Raw genomic sequence first — 18,007 nt, 5'->3', positions numbered from 1 at the left:
CTCAGTATCACTTGAAAGAAATAAAGGTAAAGCAATTATTAATAGAATGTTCAAACTATCGCACCATTGCACTCATTTCTCATGCTAGTAAAGTTATGCTTAAAATCCTACAAGCTAGACTCCAGCAGTATGTGGATCGAGAACTACCAGAAGTACAGGCAGGATTTCAAAGAGGCAGAGGAACTAGAGATCAAATTGCCAACACACGCTGGATCATGGAGAAAGCTAGAGAGTTCCAGAAAAACATCTACTTCTGCTTCATTGACTATGCTAAAGCCTTTGATTGTGTGGATCATAACAAACTGTGGCAAGTTCTTAAAGAGATGGGCGTACCAGACCATCTTATTTGTCTCTTGAGAAACAATATGCAGGCCAAGAAGCAACAGTGAGAACTGGACACGGAACCACTGATTGGTTCAAAATTGGGAAAGGAGTCCGGCAGGGCTATATACTGTCGCCCTGCCTATTTAACTTATATGCAGAGCACATCATGAGAAAGGCAGGGCTAGATGAATCAAAAGTTGGAATTAAGATTGCCGGAAGAAACATCAACAACCTAAGATATGCAGATGATACCACTCTAATGGCAGAAAACGAAGAGGAACTAAAGAGCCTCTTGTTGCGGGTGAAGAACGAGAGTGCAAAACTTGGGTAGAAACTTAACATTAAAAAAACCAAGATCATGGCATCCGGCCCTCTCAATTCCTGGCAAATAGATGGGGAAGAAATGGAGGTAGTGACAGATTTTATTTTCCTGGGCTCCAAGATCACCGCAGATGGGGACTGTAGCCAAGAAATTAAAAGACGCTTGCTCCTCGGGAGGAAAGCCATGGCAAATCTAGACAGCACACTAAAAAGCAGAGACATCACCCTGTCAACAAAAGTGCGTATAGTCAAGGCTATGGTCTTCCCAGTTGCAATGTATGGCTGTGAAAGCTGGACCATAAAAAAGGCTGAGCGCCAAAGAATTGAGGCCTTTGAACTATGGTGCTGGAGAAGACTCCTGCGAGTCCCTTGGACTGCAAGGTGATCAAACTGGTCAGTCCTAGAGGAGATCAACCCTGACTGCTCTTTAGAAGGCCAGATCCTGAAGCTGAAACTCAAATCCTTTGGCCACCTAATGAGAAGGAAGGACTTACTGGAGAAGAGCCTAATGCTGGGAAAGATTGAGGGCAAGAGAAGAAAGGGACGACAGAGAATGAGGTGGTTGGATGGAGTCACTGAAGCAGTAGGTGTGAGCTTAAATGGACTCCAGAAGATGGTAGAGGACAGGAAGGCCTGCCCTGGAGGAACGTTGTCCATAGGGTCGCGATGGGTCGGACACGACTTCGCAGCTAACAACAACATGTTGTGCCTGGGTGGTGGTGCCCTGGGTATCTTCTTCCTCCTCCTCCTCCTCCTCCTCCTCCCATTGTATATTTGCCAGCATCAATGTATTTTTCAGCCAAGATATAGGTCTCTTTCTGTTGCCCTTGGACTTTTCTTTACGTAAGTCATTGAAGTACTTAATATTTCTCATTACTTACAACTTACCCTAATTTCCCAATTTCATTTTCTTGAAATGCCTGTTCCTTGAAAGGCAGTGCCATTTTCTGCATAGTCAGCCCATGGTATTCTTAAGTCATCCTGTGTAAATCTGCATTTCAAAGCCTTCTGGTCTCCTGATTGTCACTGGGGCCTTTGTCTGTCTGCTCTTCTGCTCCTTGCAAAGATCTGGCAAGACGTAAGAGCAAAGGATCCACCAGTGAAGTCCCAATGAAACTTGGCAGCAAAGAAGTTTCCTTATATTTTGAAAAAGTTTTGTAATGGTTTCAGAATATATATCATTGTGAAATCACAGCCTTGTTGCATTCATCATAATATTAGAAATGATTTTGTTGTTTTTCCTCCTCCTTTAACAGCTGCTGTTTGCTTCAGCAGAAATTCATAAACATGATACGTCTCTGTCCCCCAGCTCAGTGGTTTGCAGTATAGAGCACCTTGCAAAGCTTTCTGGATCAAATGCTTTTCCTAAACTTGCATAAATATCCACCTCCCTCAACTCAATTGCCCTCGGATTTGGTCTATGAAAAAAAAGCAACTGTAACATATGAATCCAAATTAGATTCAAAACAGCTCCACTCTTCTGAGCTGTCTTTGGGGTACTATTTTAAGATTTACTGGAACCTATTCAGGGCACTTTTTGCTTTAGTTTTAGATGAGGTAATAAACATTGATGTCAGCCCAACCCTTGGAATAGTCCTTGCATTATAAATTATATTGGACAATGTTTGTTCAATGCCAGCTTTGTCCATTAGTTTTAATAATTCTGCAGAGATGCCGTGAATTCCCAGCATTCTTTGATTGTTCTATATTTTAAAGTTTTGCTTTTTTTTGTTTTTCATTGACAGCATTTTTCTACTAGCTCTAAAATTTTGTCTTGCATTGATTTCAGTTTGAGTTTTTTCTTCTGGGAACTTGTACCACTGATTCACTAACCATTTTCTGGCTTTCATACGTATCATTTATCCACTGGTTTGATTTTCCTTCTGTGGTCATTCTTGGATCATCCTTCAGCTTGTTCTTATTGGTTCCGGTCTTTCTGTTTGGTGTCTGAATCTGCATCTTATGTCGGCTATCTCAGCATCGTGGCTAGAAGAACCAAAGGAAGGTAGAACCAGGCTCACGAGTTTGTCTTCATCCCCCACATATGATTCCTAGAGATGCTGCACAGGGCATTGTGATATCATGATGTGATCCCATTTATGGATTGTTTTTCATACTGATTATTTTCTTACATTATACTCCCTTATGATTTTTTTTCTTCCTACTGTTTTTCCACAAGGCTCGGCTCCCCCCCCCCCCCCCGATCAACCAAATGTTGATTTATTGGCTGCGTTAGAAATTGACTGACTTCTTTGTTGGCTGACTCTGACATTCTGGACTGAGAGAGAACAGCTGGCCCAAAGTCACCAGCTTTCATGCCAAGGCAGGACTAGAATTCACAGTCTCCTGGTTCCTAGCTTGGTGCCTTAACCATTGGACTAAATTGGCTCTCATCGATGATGTGACTGTTATTTCTATATTCTTTCCTTTATTGTATCAGATCGGTAGTGCTATCCAGTACATTTTCCTTATTCCTAGGACGTCATTTTTTCCATCTGCCTTGCCCACCTCTACAGACTGTCCTACAATCCCTACAGACTCAGGGGTTCTTTGCCCCCTCTGACCACCTCTGCCTGCATCAATGCAGCCATTTTATTAATGTACCAATAATATTCCGGAGATGCCTTCTGACCCAAAAGTCTCCCATCAGAGAAATCCACCCCTCTTGAAAAATCTGTTTGGGGAGGAAAGTGAAATGGGGAGAGGCTGATAGGAGAAGGTTAATGGTGCCTGCACAGGCCACCCAGATGCCCCACAGTTAGAGTCCCAAGTAACAAAAGGTGAAGGGAGCAAGGTCCCCACCAGTTTTCCTTCCCAGTAGTGGATTCTCAAGACAGCCAACGAGGCTATCCTGAGAGGTTGCTGGGCAAAGGATCCTGGCTCCTCTTGCACCCATTTCTGGGGGCCACTGATAAATCCTTTGCTCTCAAGGATGCCCTTCAAACATTGGAGGGTGTATGAAATCCTTCCTTCCACGTGTCCTGGATCTCCTCTCACCTCAAACCCCATAGGTGGGATTCCGATTGTAGGGATCCTCCTGGAGAAGCCACTAGAGGAAGAACTTGGCTGGAGAGGAACTGGGATGGGCAATGCACGTAAGGGCTTGGCCAGCAGACAGAAGGCCCAGTGGAGCCCAGGAGAAGCAGGACGCCTCCTCTGCTGGTGGCCCTGGTCACTTGAAGGTCTCAGGGCCCAAGAGAGCCTTCCTTTTCTTTCTGGAACTTGCTAGGTCATTTGAAAAGGATGAGAGCAAAAATGCAGTTTTCACTATGCTCTGTGTATGAAGCGCTTTCCTTGACTGGATGGCTCAGAGGTGGTGACCCCCCCAACGGGAGCTGCTCTTTGGCTCTGAATGGGGCTCCACCAGGGTCCTCCTCGGGCCAAGCCACAGCCTTGAACTATTTCATGCGTACTTGACATTCTCACATGCTTTTCTGGCTCTATCAACTCAGTGAGCCTTGCTGGAAACCTCTGTGCGCTGAGCTTTGTCAGCCATGCATGGCCAGGCCTCCAGCTGCCCTGAGAAGCTGCCAGGCAGGCAGTGGCTTCTGTGGCCGGGTGCCAAATGCAGATCAGCCTCCTGCGTGTGGGGAGGGGGAAAGCTCCCCGGCACTTCCTCCATGGAGGCCGCCGAGCTTTGAAATCCCTTCCCTTCCCTTCCTTCCTTCCTTCCTTCCTTCCTTCCTTCCTTCCTTCCTTCCTTCCTTCCTTCCTTCCTTCCTTCCTTCCTTATCATAAATGTCTCTCAGAAAAAGGCTTTTAGGATGGATGGAAACTCTTGAGAGAGAAACCAGGTTTGGAGATACAGATTCTCCCCTCTGACGCTTTAAAAATATGCCTGCTCTCTCCTCCCCACCCCATTATTTTTGGCCTCAGTGTCCGCAATCATTCCTTCTGCCCATCTCATCCATCCCTCTGCTTGAACCTCTCCCAGCAACTCCCCCTTTCACCTGGGGAGGGGGCTGGAGCCAGTGAGAGTTGTGCCCCCATTGAAGTAGGGACAGTTGGATTTCCTTAAAGGAAACAAGGTGTCCCCCCCCTCCGCCGCCCAGGATCAGGGTCATCCTGCTGTGGGACACACAACAGCTTGGTGAGGCAAGCCGTAGTTCTCTGGGTGATGTTAATGATGGGGATTGTAGTCCAAGTTCAGTGCCACTTTTTAGCCAGATATCTGCCGGGTGTTTGTGGGCCCAGGCCCTGTTCTTGGCATGAAAGCCACAGCACTGTCGGCGGGAGCAGCCTCAGGCCAGAAGGCTGTCCAAGCAAGGGACGCTGGTCACGTCCTTCATGGGTGAAACGAAGCATTCCAGGCCTCACCTGAGGCGCCTCTTGATAAAGAGCAGGTGGTAAATTCTGACCATGAACTTTCTCTTTTTCTTTTTTCAATCAGGTCATCTCGGCCGTTTCCAGACTTTCTCACCACAGCATCGCTCAGAACAAGGGCATCAGGTAAAAAACACCGACCTCTCACTCCACTTCCAGAGTCCTTTTTAATAAAAAGCTACTTTTCTTTGCAATAGATAAATTAATACTTTGCTTTAAGCAGAGGCTTATTTTGAGGATTGCAAATATCTCCTTCAAAATGTGTAACCATTGAATTGTCCAAGCATGAAAATCATGAATGGTGAAGTTGCTGGAGTCAGAAGCAGAGAGACCAAGGGTGATTTTGGTGATTTTGGTCCGCCCCCCTCCTCTCAGCCCTATATAGGAGACAAAAAAACATTTATGACCCAACCCATGCTGGACCACCATGGAAAATTACAGCCCATTCCTGCATGGATCAGGATTTGGGATAACAAAACCATTAATATGTCATTATTAATAATTCAGTTAATGCATTTCATTTAGACAAATGTTACAAAATCAACTTTCCATTGTATGCCTCAATTTCTGGGTGATCTATGACTTCCTTAACCCACAGCTCCCATTTCATTACGTGGTTCCTCTCTGCTGCTCTGTTCGGGATCTCTGGTCTGCAGATCCCCACAAGGCGCCCCCCCCAGGGCACCCAGAGTTTCCTGCTCACCTTTGCTCCCTTCTAAGGGCTTGTCGGCTTTTGGGGCAGCTCAACTTTGCAAGCCTTGGCATAGATTCACTTCTAGCAGTGAATTGTGAGCGTAGGCAGAGTCTGAGTGAGGCCACTGAGAAATAGGAGGAAGACACGCTCAGAGAAATCTCGGGGAGTTGCAGAAATGGAAACTTCCTAATGGGAAAAAGAAATGTCGCCACGCAAGGCTGAGCATCTGCCGCGGGAAAGCAGTGCAGAGACTTCCTGGCAAGGGACTACTCGGTTGGCTGCCTCTGAGGAGCATGAAAGGGACTGAAGAACGGGGGTGTGGAGCCCAAAGCAGGTGTGTCAGTGCCTTCTGGTCCTTGAAGAGGGGGGTGGGTTACTCTCTGTGGGGCCTGAGAGGAGGAGGAGAGAGAAGGAGTATAGATACAGTGAAAGGGGAAATGGATGAGCAACACCAAAATGTACGTGTATGTATAAATACATACATCATCATCATCATCATCATCATCATTATTATTATTATTATTATTATTATTATTACGGTATATTTGTTGATAATGTATGGGGAGAGTTGGAAAAAATAAAATTAAAAAAACTTTAAATAAAAAAAAGAAGCAGGGAAAAGCTGCTTGTTGTTGGAAGCTGGAACAGGATCTGCACATTTTTACATCTTTATTTGTCCTCATTGGCATGGAAGGAAGGTGCGTCTTTGCGCGAGCAGGACAGAAGCGGAACCCACATCCGGAGGCATCTTCAGCACTTGCGCCATCGTCTCTGGCAGGGGGTGGGAGGGGAGGGTGGATGCCTTTCTCCGTCAGACAGCCTCTTTGCAGGGACCTGGCTTGGTTGGTTGGCTGCCTGCCTATTAAGTGCCTACGTCCAGGCAGGGAGGGGCCAGTGCGCCAAGGGTGAAAGCCAAATAGGTCAGGGACACAATCTGCCAAATGAAGCCCCCCTCCCCCGTGACTGGCTCACTGCTCCTCTTTCCTCCAGGCCCTTCCCTTCAGAGGAGACCACCGACAACGAGGATGATGTCTACCGCAGTTTGGAAGAACTGGCGGAGTAAGTCTCCTTGCGAGAGTGACTGACCGGGCCAAGCTGGCTGCTGCACCAGCCGTGTCCCCAGCCGGGTTAGGGACTTGGCCCCAGGTGTCCTTTTGCAAAGTGGTTGCGTTTTCTCACCGAGATCAGCCCCTCTCCTGGGGGGGCCTCTCTCGGGCTCTGTGGCAGTCCTCAGAGGTCCTGGGGGGGGGTGTCCTCTGACGGTCCCGGGCAGCACAGAGCGGGGCAGAGAGGCTGCCATGGCCCCTCCCTTCCCAGGTCAGCTCGCCTCTTGGTCGGCGGCTTGAAAAGCTGCCGGGCGAGTGGAGCTGAGCAGTGGACACCAGCAGCCTCGGGTGGGGGGCGTTGCTTGGTCAGCAGCTGGGGCTGTTTTTAGTGGTTGCGCTGTGATGTCCATCTGAAAGACTAAACTTCAATATTATAAAAGGTACATTATATAAAAGGATATATGCATAATTTATCAGTGAGATTTTATTTAAGATTTAGATTCTGCTACTTCTGTACCTCAGGGAGATTTATTTCGCATTAGTATTCATTCAGGGGTCAACCCCTCCATCCTTTAAAAAATTAGTGCCAATTACTTTGAGGTGATCACCCCGTTTGTCATGCAGCCACTGGACTTTGCCACACCCTTTTTCTGCCCAAAATATACGTTTGAGATTTGCATTCTGGTAATCTTTCATTGCCACAGATACACATTTAAAAAAGGTTTGTTATCTTTCTTTGTTGTTCTAGTGAGAGAACGGCCATAAATCAAGACAGCACCAAGGAAGAAAAATCACTCTAATATCTATTAAATATTAATGACAAATTAATGACAAATCATAGAAAAACAGCAGAAACATAATAGCTGAAGAACATAAGTTTAAACTACAATAAGAGTGCTGAGTAAAAGATCAGGAACTAGTCAAGGCGTAATCAGTGCTAAAAGCAGGCAGATTAATTCTTAAATTACATCTTTCCCATCATAAGAAACTCTAACTTTCTAAATGTTAACCCTAAAGGGGAATAAGACGGAACCTGCTGCCTTGGTCCCAGGTTTGCATTAAAGTCTCAGGATTGTAGAAAACGGACAGGAGAATCCCAGGAGCAACGAGCCTCTTTCTCTCAGCCAAGGGGGTTGCACAGCCCAAGCCAGAGGTGGACAGAGGCCTTGAAGGCCTGCCTGGAGCAGCTCCTGTCTGAGATCCCATCAGGGCCAGAGCCCAGGAGCTAAGGGGCTCCCCCCCACACACACTGGCTCAGACACTGAAGCCTCTGCCTTTCATTCTAGTGAGCATGATTTGGGAGAGGACATTTACGATTGTGTCCCGTGTGAAGATGAAGGAGACGACATCTACGAAGATATCATCAAGGTGGAGGTGCAGCAGCCCATGGTGAGGAGGGAAGAGTCAGACTCCTTCAGCCCCTCCCTTTTGGAGACGGCCCCCTTTGGAAGTTGGGAGGGGCTGGGTGGGGTGGGGAGGTGGTCCTTGGACCTTCTTCAGTCTTGACTCCCCATCCAAGAGCTCCATTGGTTATCAGAGTTCCAGCTCGGTGCCCTCTCCGCATCTTCTGATCAATCGTTATTGCTGAAGGCGCCTCCGAGGAGGAGGAATCACTATGGCAGAGAGAAAAATGTCGTAAGAAGCTGAATTTGTGAAGAATGCATCAAACAGGAAGCAGATCACAGGCTGCTGCCTTGATGCATTGTCCCTTTGCCTTCCAGGAGTGGAGGACACGGGGACAATCAGTGCCTAAGTTAACCAAATTATTTGCAAGAGGAGTAAGATTTGTTTGTTTCGTACCCCTGGGGTCTCAGATCTGCCAAGAATTGAAGAGATCTAAAGCTCTTGTTGCAAAACTATCTAAAACGGGGCAGGAATGAAGTTTCTTGTCTTCACGGCTCTGGAATAAGCATGAGAATCAGCAGGAAAGGGCTGAGAGCATTGAAAGCCAAAGCTGCCTCTCGGCTCCTTCGGGCCACTGTAGGGAATTTGTGCACTGAAAGTTGGGGGAGAAACAGACCCACCACGTCAGATGAACTCAGACGGTGCTCCCTGTCACTGCTGGATGGATTGCTTCTCTTTCTGAGCAGCTGGGGGGTTTCCTCTCTCGTTCATCTGAAGGGCAGGTGGGCCCAAAAGCGGAATGGAACGGAAAAGGCTGCCCCCAGCGGGTGGGGAACCAGGTCTTTGATTCTCATTCTCCACAACCGCTTCAGAGGAGGGCTGCAGGGGTCCTCAGAGGGGCAGAATCCTCCAAGATACTTCTAGCTGGCAGGGGTAGAGTAGCACTCGGTTCCTGGGAGGTGTGCAGGGAAAGCGGCTTAATTAGCGAGAGCAGGGAGATTCTCTTGCATTTCACAAAGATACTTCTTTTAGTTTTGAAAAAAAGGAAGGTAAGCAGGCAGTTTGTTGTGCCAAACGTAACCATGCTTCACTTTGCTTGTTATCTATACATGCTTCAGATCAGGTATATGCAGGTAAGTTTCTCACTGTAAGTGAAGAGGGGTCCTTCTCCCTTTCCCGGGTCTTTGGATGCTAGAAAAGGCCCCCCTTGCTAGCTCTGTGCCCAACATTAATGCAGCCCCACGAATCCAGTGAGCTCCTGCCTCAAGAATTAAGGGTGCTGCAGGCACAAGGGTGTCACCTAGTCAACTTCCCCCTCTTGAAAGGATTGTTTGAAATCCTTCTCCACTCGCCTCCTAGATGTTATTGGTAGCTGCCGTGAGAACCATTCCTGATGTGCAGAATTGGACTCGGCCCCTATTCTGTCCGTTCTCCCCCTTCGCACGACATCATGGTTATATGCTGCAGAGAGACAAGGCAAGCAGCAGAAGCTCTGGCCTCTGCTGAAGATCTTGGAGCATTGCTTTGTTCATTGATAAATTTGCCTGTTCTCCAAGGTCCCTCTCCATCTTTCAACAGCTGGCCTGCAAGAATTTGGGAAATAACACGCGTGGGGGGTGGGGGTGGGGAGAGAATCGCCATTCGGGTAGAAGGTGCTGAAAGCACACCTTGCTCTGTGGTGGGTAAATAAAGACCTGATTCCCCCCTCCCTCCTGACAGTGGAGGATGGATCTCAGCTGATCTTTCTCGCCCTCCTCGGTGTTTCATTGTGGCACCCTCAAGTCTTGGGTGCCTTTGCAGAGTTCAGCCCATAGGCAGATGGTCCAGCTTTGGTCCTTGCTGAGGAGGACAACATAGGTTGGCCTTCTCATAGGTGCCTCCCCCGTCCTGAAGGCCACAGACACAGCAGGAAGTCAAGCAGGCAGGTGGGGTCTCTCAGGCCCCAGACTTGGGGGGCAGGGAGCAGCCCTTCCCCAGCCTGGCCTCAGGCTGTCCAACCCTCTTTCCGTCTTGGGGAATCCATCCATCTTTCAGTAGAAAGTAATTTGGCAGCAGCCTCTCTCTTTTAACGGATCTCTGTGAGCTTCCTGGAGGTTCATTCGTCTAGATCCATGGTGGCGAACCTATGGCACGCGTGCCACAGGTGGCACGCAGAGCCATCATCCCAGTCCTAGGCCTTCAGCTGGGTTTTATAAAACCTTTTCACTTTAGGCCTCCGCCGCCGTGTGCAAAAAAAAAAAGGTTCAATCAATCAATCAATTTCAACTTCTCGTGGGGAAAAAAAGATCTCGCAAAGTTGGAACTTTTTAGTCCCACCCAGTCTGCCGTGACCACCACAGCCATGCCCACCCTATTGGCCATGCCCACCCAATGGGCCACGCCCACCCGGCACACGACAATACATAAGTGGGTTTGGGGTTGCAGTTTGGGCACTCGGTCTCTAAAAGGTTGGCCATCACTGGTCTAGATCTTCCCTGCCTTGCTGGGTCTTGCGGCTTTAGAAGATGCAGCCCAAGGTTCAGGGAGATCCTTCAACTTGATACCTGGCCCAGCATCACTGCCAGCCCCCCACGAGTGTTCCAGGGATGCAGATGGGGACCAGTGGACGTCCATGTGGAGGTCCCTCTCTCCATCCCAGGGCCGTGTCTGCAGGCAGGGTGGGGACAGTCCCAGAGCCAGTTCAGAGCTGGGCTCCTTAGAGGAAAAGGCTTTGATCAGAAGGTTGGCCCCTCCCACCCTGAGCGTTGGGGCGCCAATTTTTTATGCTGCTTCCTATAGAAAATGGGCATGACAGAAGATGACAAGAGGAACTGCTGCTTGTTAGAGATCCAAGAAACAGAAGCCAAGTACTACAAGACGTTGGAGGAGATCGAGAAGGTGAGTGAGGGGCTCTCTGAAAGGTCAGCCTTCCCGGGCAGAACTGGGTCAGCCTCTGGGCTCCTCTGTCTCTGGAGGGAAGATTCGCACAGGCTCCCGGCTGACTCTTGGAGTGGAGTTGCTTTCTGAGAGTGCAAAGGTCACACTTTGTAAACAGAAGGTGTTACCACGTTCTGCTTTGCTTTTGCAGAACTACATGAATCCATTAAGGCTGATCTTGACTCCACAAGACATGGAAGCCATATTCATCAACCTGGAGGTAACGTCCCTGGGGTTCTCTTCGGCTTTACTATCAAGGCTCTGGGCACTGCAGGCCAGCAGCTTCTGGTTTACAGCAAGCCCTGGGAACCAGCCGTATTTCCAAATGCTTCCCCCAGCAAATTGGTTTTTTTGAACCCTGGTCAGTAATGACAAACCGTACTTTCTTTTTAAAGTATGTTTCAGATGTAAAATATGTTCCCAATATGTTTTCTTTCTTTCAGGACCTTATTAAAGTGCACTTCAACTTTCTCAGATCCATTGATGTCTCCATGATGTCTGGTGGAAGCACCTTGGCCAAAGTTTTTCTTGAATTTAAAGAAAGGTAAGAGGGGAATTGAGGGGATCTGGGCTGGGAGGGGTGGGCCCCAGGTGCTCCTAGTGGCGAGGGTCCTGGGAGACCGTTCCCAAGATGGAGGTATGATGGAGGTAAGACACCGTGTTGTAGTTCTGAAGGAAACCAGAAGACCCCGGATGAGGGACACAAAGCAGAAAGCTCCAGTCTGCCAGTGCGGTGATGGAACTGTGAGAGGTTTACATCTCAGTGTTAAACTTCGATGGGCCAGCATTTGTTCTTGATTCGGAAATTAATAGCCTGAATGCTAGCTAGTGCATTTACGGGGCTCTCCTTTTTGGCCAGGAAGTGGCTTTTAAATAGAGATGGCAGAGCTAGGGAGAGAAAAATTTGAAATGCCTTCATCTCTCGTAAACTGCCTTGGAGAAACCCTATTTTGAAAATGAGGGATGCCATTTTCCAACAGCTTTCCAGTTTTTCTCTCAAGAAATAGAACGCCTTCAATGCTAAAAAGGTCCTTTCAATCTGCTGTTATTCTTCGCTCATTTAGTGTCCAGCTGTTGCTTCTGTTTCAGTAGAAACTGTTAAGAGCCACGAGAGCCTTCAGTTGGTCTTATGGCCAGCTGCAGACATTTATTTATTAATTTATTTATTTTATTACATTTATATACATGCACGTAGAATGGAAGCCTTGAACATTCCATGTGGGATCCACTTCCCAGGGAGAAAATGAGCACAGAATAGTGCATTGTACTTGTGGAAAAGACATGACATTCCTAAAGTTTGGAAAAGGCCACGCCATGCATCTCAGCTGCATTGCAGAGGCTGCAGCAGCAGGAACACACATTTCAGATTTTTAGAAACGGTCGTTCCTGTTTATTCTGCGTGGAATCTTAAAGTCCACCTTAAGTCCGAGGAGGCATTTCAGGAAAGATCCAGAGCAGCCCAAAGAGCACCTGGAGTGGGCTTGGCCTTGAGGGGCCGAAAGACGTGGAAACCAGTCCGGGCCAGGAGCCCAGTTCAAGTTCAGTTGCAAGGAGGGAGATGAAGTTCTTGATGGAAAGAGCCATAGGGTGGCACCCACGACCTGGCAGCTTTGCCAGGCAGCCGGCCGGTCTTGCCGAAACAACTGAAACAAAAGTGCTGCAACCTTGCACTTCCAACTCTCCTCCTTTGGGCCACGTGTGGGATGTTGCAGTGCATGTAGAAAGTGGGGGGAGAGGGGCTTGCCTTGTTAAGCCCCCGGTGTCATATAGGCACCCACAGCACTCACACACTCACACACACACACACCCCGTGCAGATGCCACTGGGGCTTCCTGTCCGTGAAGGTATTTGAGCCCTCGACTCCTGCCCTGAGCAGCGCCGTGCTCGACGGCCTCAGCGACGCATGGCGGCTGCAGGGCTGCAGGGCTTGGGAAGAGGCACAACGGCCCCTCTCGCTCTGCTTCTTCGCAGGCTTTTGATCTATGGCGAGTACTGCAGCCGGATGGAGCCCGCACAGAGCACCCTGAACCTCCTCATGGCCAGCCGAGAGGACGTCCGGCAGAAAGTTGAGGTAAGTAAGGGCTAGAGAGCAGAACCATAGGGCACTTTTTTTCCTTTCCGATATTTCATTCTTTCTGTAAAACTGCCCAGGCTCTCTAAATTATTATTATTAGTAGTATTTACTAAGTTTATATGCCTCCCATCTTCCCTGAGCAGTGAGTCTTCTCTGTTTTTCCTCGGTCTCATGGCTGCTTAACCAATGAAGAAAACCCATCAAAATAATAAGTTTATGAAAAGTAATTTATTAAAGGAATGTGCCTTCCAACTCCCAGCAACTCTGGGTGGTTTACAGTTGTGAGATCATTTAAAAAGGAAAACAATTTTAAAAATGGAAACAAAAAACAAAGTAATGGCAAGGAAATAACCCCGGGGGGGGGGGGAAGAAGGAAAAAAAGAAAGAAAGAAAGAAAGAAAGAAAGAAAGAAAGAAAGAAAGAAAGAAAGAGAGAGAGAGAGAGAAAGAAAGAAAGAGAAAGAAAGAAAGAAAGAAAGAAAGAAAGAAAGAAAGAAAGAAAGAAAGAAAGAAAGAAAGAAAGAAAGGGAGGCACCTAGTGAAGAAATAGCAGAATGAAGGCACTCCATGAAAAGTGAAGTCAACCACTATGGTGGACTGAAAATCCGGTGAGTAGACCTGCTCCCCGGGTCAGTGGGAGTTCTCCCGCTCTCTTTGGGGGTGAACTCTACAACCTCCACTCCCTTCAGGATAGTTTCACAGGCTCACCGTGGTGGTTTTGCTGGTTTGGGGGCAGGACCCTGAGTCGCCTTCTGGGCTGGCAGCTCAGTGCCCTTCCTTCCTACACCTGAAGCAGCCAGTGGATGATCAGCGTGGGCTCTGCTCACGTGGCCCCAGTTTGGGGGCCTCTTTCTTTTCAGGGGGGATCTTCACATATTCAAGGCTCGGCCGGTATCTGGATCAAGCCAGGTTGATTTCCACTTCCTCTGCCAGGACATACAAGCCATGGAGGTTGTGTGTGGGGGGGGCACCTCTGGAAAGGCAGGTGTTGTAGACCTCATCGCTTAGCCCGTCTCAGAAACATCCAATCAAGATGTCTTCTGCCAGTCAGTCAGTCGGCAGGCCAGGTTACAAAACTGCTGTGTGTGCTTGCCCCCCTTCCGCCTGATGGCTTTTATGCGATCTCTGGCTTTGTGATTGGCTAGAGCCGTGCGGGCAAATCTGTGGCACACAGAGGCTTCTCTGTGGGCACACGCGCCGTTGCCCCAGTCCTAGGCCTTCAGCTGGGTTTTATAAAACCTTTTCACTTTAGGCCGCCGTTGTGTGTGCAAAAAAAAGTTCAATCAATCAATTTCAACTTCTCATGGGAAAAAAAAGATCTTGCAGAGTTGGGATTGATTGATTGAACTTTTTAGTCCCGCCCAGTCTGCCATTACTGCTGCAGCCACACCCACCCAATGGGCCACGCCCACCCAATGGGCCACGCCCACCCAATGGGCCACGCCCACCTGGCACCCGACGATACATAAGTGGGTTTTGGGTTGCAGTTTGGGCACTCGGTCTCTAAAAGGTTCGCCGTCACTGGGCTAGAGGGTCTTCAAAATGCTTCCAAAGTTCAGCCATGAGACGGTTGAGGTTTCTCAGCTCCAAGGCGTCATCGTTGTGGAGGGTGACCAACCATTCAGCTGCGGCCCCCTCTAATGCCATGGTCACACACCGCCCCTCAGCCCCTTCGGTGGGTATTTCTGGATCATACTCTTGCTTGTATGTCCAACACTTGTGCCGGGAAGAACTCCAGTTGCTTTGCGTCTCCACTGAACTTTACTTCCAGAGCTGGTGTTCTGCATCCTCTGCCTTGCTGGTGCTGCTCCTGCAGCCGGGGCAGTCTGGGCTGTGGGGCCGGGCGCTGGGAGGGTGGCAATTGCCAAAGGTCTCTGCATTGCGGTGGCAGAAGTAGTTGCCCCCTCGCTTGCCATGGCTGGAGTTGGCTGGTCAGCAGGATGTTCTAGCCGGGCGAGGGCTTCATGAGCTTTCAGACTACCAAAAGCCCCCTCGGGAACTTTATGGCTTGCTCCGGCATCGAGTCCTCTCGCTCTGGCTCACCTGTGCTCGATTTTTTCTCCAGCTCCTCCAGCTCCAATCGGGTCTCTCACCAGTAGCCCCCCCGAGTGAATGTCAGTCCCATGGGTTTCTCTTCACGTTCCTTTTTCCAGACTCCGAGGGACCGTTGGGGTCTTGGTGGGTTGTCCTCTTCCAGCCATCTGGATAGATCTAGCCCTCCAGGAGGGGGTTTCGAGGATGCTTCCCCCAGCCATTGATCTCTTCCTAGTTGCTCCCTTCGGCCGACATCATTTCCACAATTCCCACGGTAGAGGCAGTTTCCTCTCTGGCTTGGCCACAACTGCACAGCTGGCTTAATGTCAGACCTGCCCCAGTCTGACCCCTTAGGAAAGAGAAGCCTTCGACTCCATTTGGTGAAAGCAAAGGTTTTTTTCACTAAGATCTTGGTTTTAGTAAAGTCAAGCCAGGTCTGAAGTCCATGCTTGCTGGATACAAAAATAAGGTGTAGGTTTGCCCCCCTAGCCCATCCCTTCCCCCGTGACCAGTCCATTTCCAGCCAACCGGAGCTCATCAAGACACATTTGGGGGTAATCCGCTTATTTCTCAGGGTGCCTGGCCCTGGGATGCTGCTCTAGTCCTTCTCACCTGCCATTCCCCCCTCCCAATTTCCTCTCACAAAGCTTTATTGCCCTTTCATCGTTCCTCCCCCTTCTTCCCCTTTTCTTCATCCTGCCCCTTCTTCATTTGATGGCAGGATGCCTGTGAGGTGTCAAGCCGAACCAGGCAGAGTTGACAGAACTTTATGCAAAGCACAGAAGAAAGAGCAGAAGAAATTAAAGGCAAAAAAGAGGAAAGGAAATGGAGCTAAAACTACTTTTCACCAGAACCATATTCCACAATGTTTTTTCTACCGCACGGAGAATCCGCTTCTTGTATTGTCTTCTCTTCAGGATCTCCCAACTCATCAGTCCCACCATGACTTTGCCACTCTTCTCCTTCCTCTTGGCCCATTCGTCTTCCTTCCTGTGTCCTCAGATGTGACATGTTTAGCCTCTTTAGGGCAGAAGGAAGCCATATAGATACGGAGGTTTTCTCATCCCAGTGCCCAGAAATGAAACTCAGATATCAGTCAGTGCTCCCAGATTTAAATTCTAGCCTTTTTCTTCTGTCCTGAGTCAACAGACGCTCAGCCATTCCCTTCGTGGCCTTGAAAAGCACTTGATTGGTGCTGACCTGATGGAACCGTCTTGCTTGCAACTGGCTCCTACCCGCTGCCCTCCTCCTTTCTGCTGCCCACGCTGGCTGAGGCGCCCCTGGTGCTCTCCGAGCTTGGTGGTTTTTACAGATGTTTCATCACCCAAACTGGGTAACATCAGCAATGCAGCCAAGCTCAGAGAGCCCCAAGGAGCCCTCGTTACAACACTGAGCTACAAACATTCTCCTCCAACACTACTTTCTAAGCAGTCCATTCCCACTCCACTCAGCCTCTGTTCTTCCTGACAGTTCCCTCTACTTCCACTTGGCGGAGTCACTTGATTGGCAGATGGGCGGCTATTTCAAAGGGACAGGCAGAAGCGCCCTCTTCCCCCATTGGTGCAGTCAGTGACGCTGACCTATCACCTTGCCCCAGGCCAGCCGGGCCCTCCCACTGCTTTGCCATTTGCCTGCTTTCAAATGGCTTTTCCCACAAGGCCATAGGCGCCATAGTTGTGTGTTATTATAACTCTGGGGCTGACCAATGCCACTGTGGGCCCTGGATTGCGAGGCCAGCAGCCCCCTCCCAGTAGCCTTCTGTCTTCTCTCCTAAACCTACGGAGAAAAGGGGGATCTCTAGGCTCTCTCCCCCACCCCTGAAATTCTGGACCAGCAAGCCCCAAAGACAGGTGTGGCAAAGGGGATCAGGTCAGCGGAGTCAGGGCAAAGTCTTTGCATCTCTCCCAGGGCCGGGGTGGGGGGGTGGGGTGGGCTTTCTCCAGCAAAACAAAAGAAGCAGGCTGAGCCTTTGCAGGCTGGTGAGTGACCCTGAAGACCCTTCTGGTAAGCATCTCTGCAGCTCGGCCTCTTTCAAAATTTTATTAAGATTTGCGTTGTTAATCTTTGAGTAATTAAAGCTCGTGACACAGTTTGCCTTAATCCCATTCAAGTGCCTTTTATTTGATCGCTTTTTCCTACTAAAAGCCATAATTTTTGTTTTATGTCATAATTGATGCTCAGCTGCTGCTTGAAAACTGCCAAGTAAATGCTGCAATCACCTCTGCAAATCAATTTGCACGCAAGGAATTAGAAATGGATAATTAGAGCATAATTACAATGTAGCATGTCAGTTTTCTTGGACAATGGAAACCACATGCTCTTTTAGGATGCTGCTCAGAGATAGGAAATAGAAGAAGCATCCCTGCCTTCTCGAAGGGCCTCCCCATCACTGCAGGCATGCAGTGGGGCATCTGTGGGGCAGACCAGGCTGGGGCCACCGCCCTCAGTCGCTCATTGGTCTTCAGGCTTAAAAATGGCCTCTGCCTCTGACTAATTTCCACTCCAGCCTGCCACTTAATTTATTTCGTGCCCAGATCAAACCTTAAACTGCCGAAGTGAGCTTGCCTTTTTGGCTTTATCGTTGGCCAGAAATAAATCACTTTTGGTGCATCCTACTGGTAGTAATGGACAGGCCAACACATTGGCCAGACTGCGTTTCTCCACATTCACACAGCAGCCTCTACTTGAGCATATTGGACTTACACTTAGGCACGCCCACAGGGGAGATTGGATCCCTCTGGCGGGCTCTCTTCTGGGATTACGAGGACCTGCCACTGCTTTGCATTCTCTGCCGCTCTCCTTTTGAAGGGCCTTAAAGGGACTTAACAGACTTTAACAGAGTGAGCGCCTGTTACTCGTCCCAGCTTCTGCCAACCTAGCAGTTCGAAAGCACGTAAAAATGCAAGTAGAAAAATAGGGACCACTACGGTGG

The 18,007-nt window shown here is 48.9% G+C and overlaps 1 protein-coding gene across 3 annotated transcripts in view; it reads left to right on the top strand.

The window, feature by feature from the left end:
- Positions 1-18,007, top strand: part of VAV2 (vav guanine nucleotide exchange factor 2) — a 98,642-nt gene that overhangs the window by 59,749 nt on the left and 20,886 nt on the right. For all 3 annotated transcript variants that reach the window (XR_014028024.1, XM_081339934.1, XM_081339933.1), the window contains exons 3-9: positions 5,036-5,094; positions 6,653-6,721; positions 7,995-8,097; positions 10,831-10,929; positions 11,120-11,188; positions 11,412-11,512; positions 12,940-13,039. Coding sequence is in view for 2 of the 3 variants with exons in the window: in XM_081339934.1 (XP_081196060.1) it covers positions 5,036-5,094; positions 6,653-6,721; positions 7,995-8,097; positions 10,831-10,929; positions 11,120-11,188; positions 11,412-11,512; positions 12,940-13,039 (600 nt within the window). In the remaining variant the exon portion in view is untranslated. The remainder of the gene's footprint in view (positions 1-5,035; positions 5,095-6,652; positions 6,722-7,994; positions 8,098-10,830; positions 10,930-11,119; positions 11,189-11,411; positions 11,513-12,939; positions 13,040-18,007) is intronic.

Source organism: Vipera berus, assembly GCF_964194415.1.
Source record: "Vipera berus genome assembly, chromosome: 15".
In the NCBI taxonomy this organism is placed as follows: Eukaryota; Metazoa; Chordata; class Lepidosauria; order Squamata; family Viperidae; genus Vipera; species Vipera berus.
Note: the sequence above shows the minus strand (reverse complement) of the source record. Positions and strands in the feature narration are given on the sequence as shown.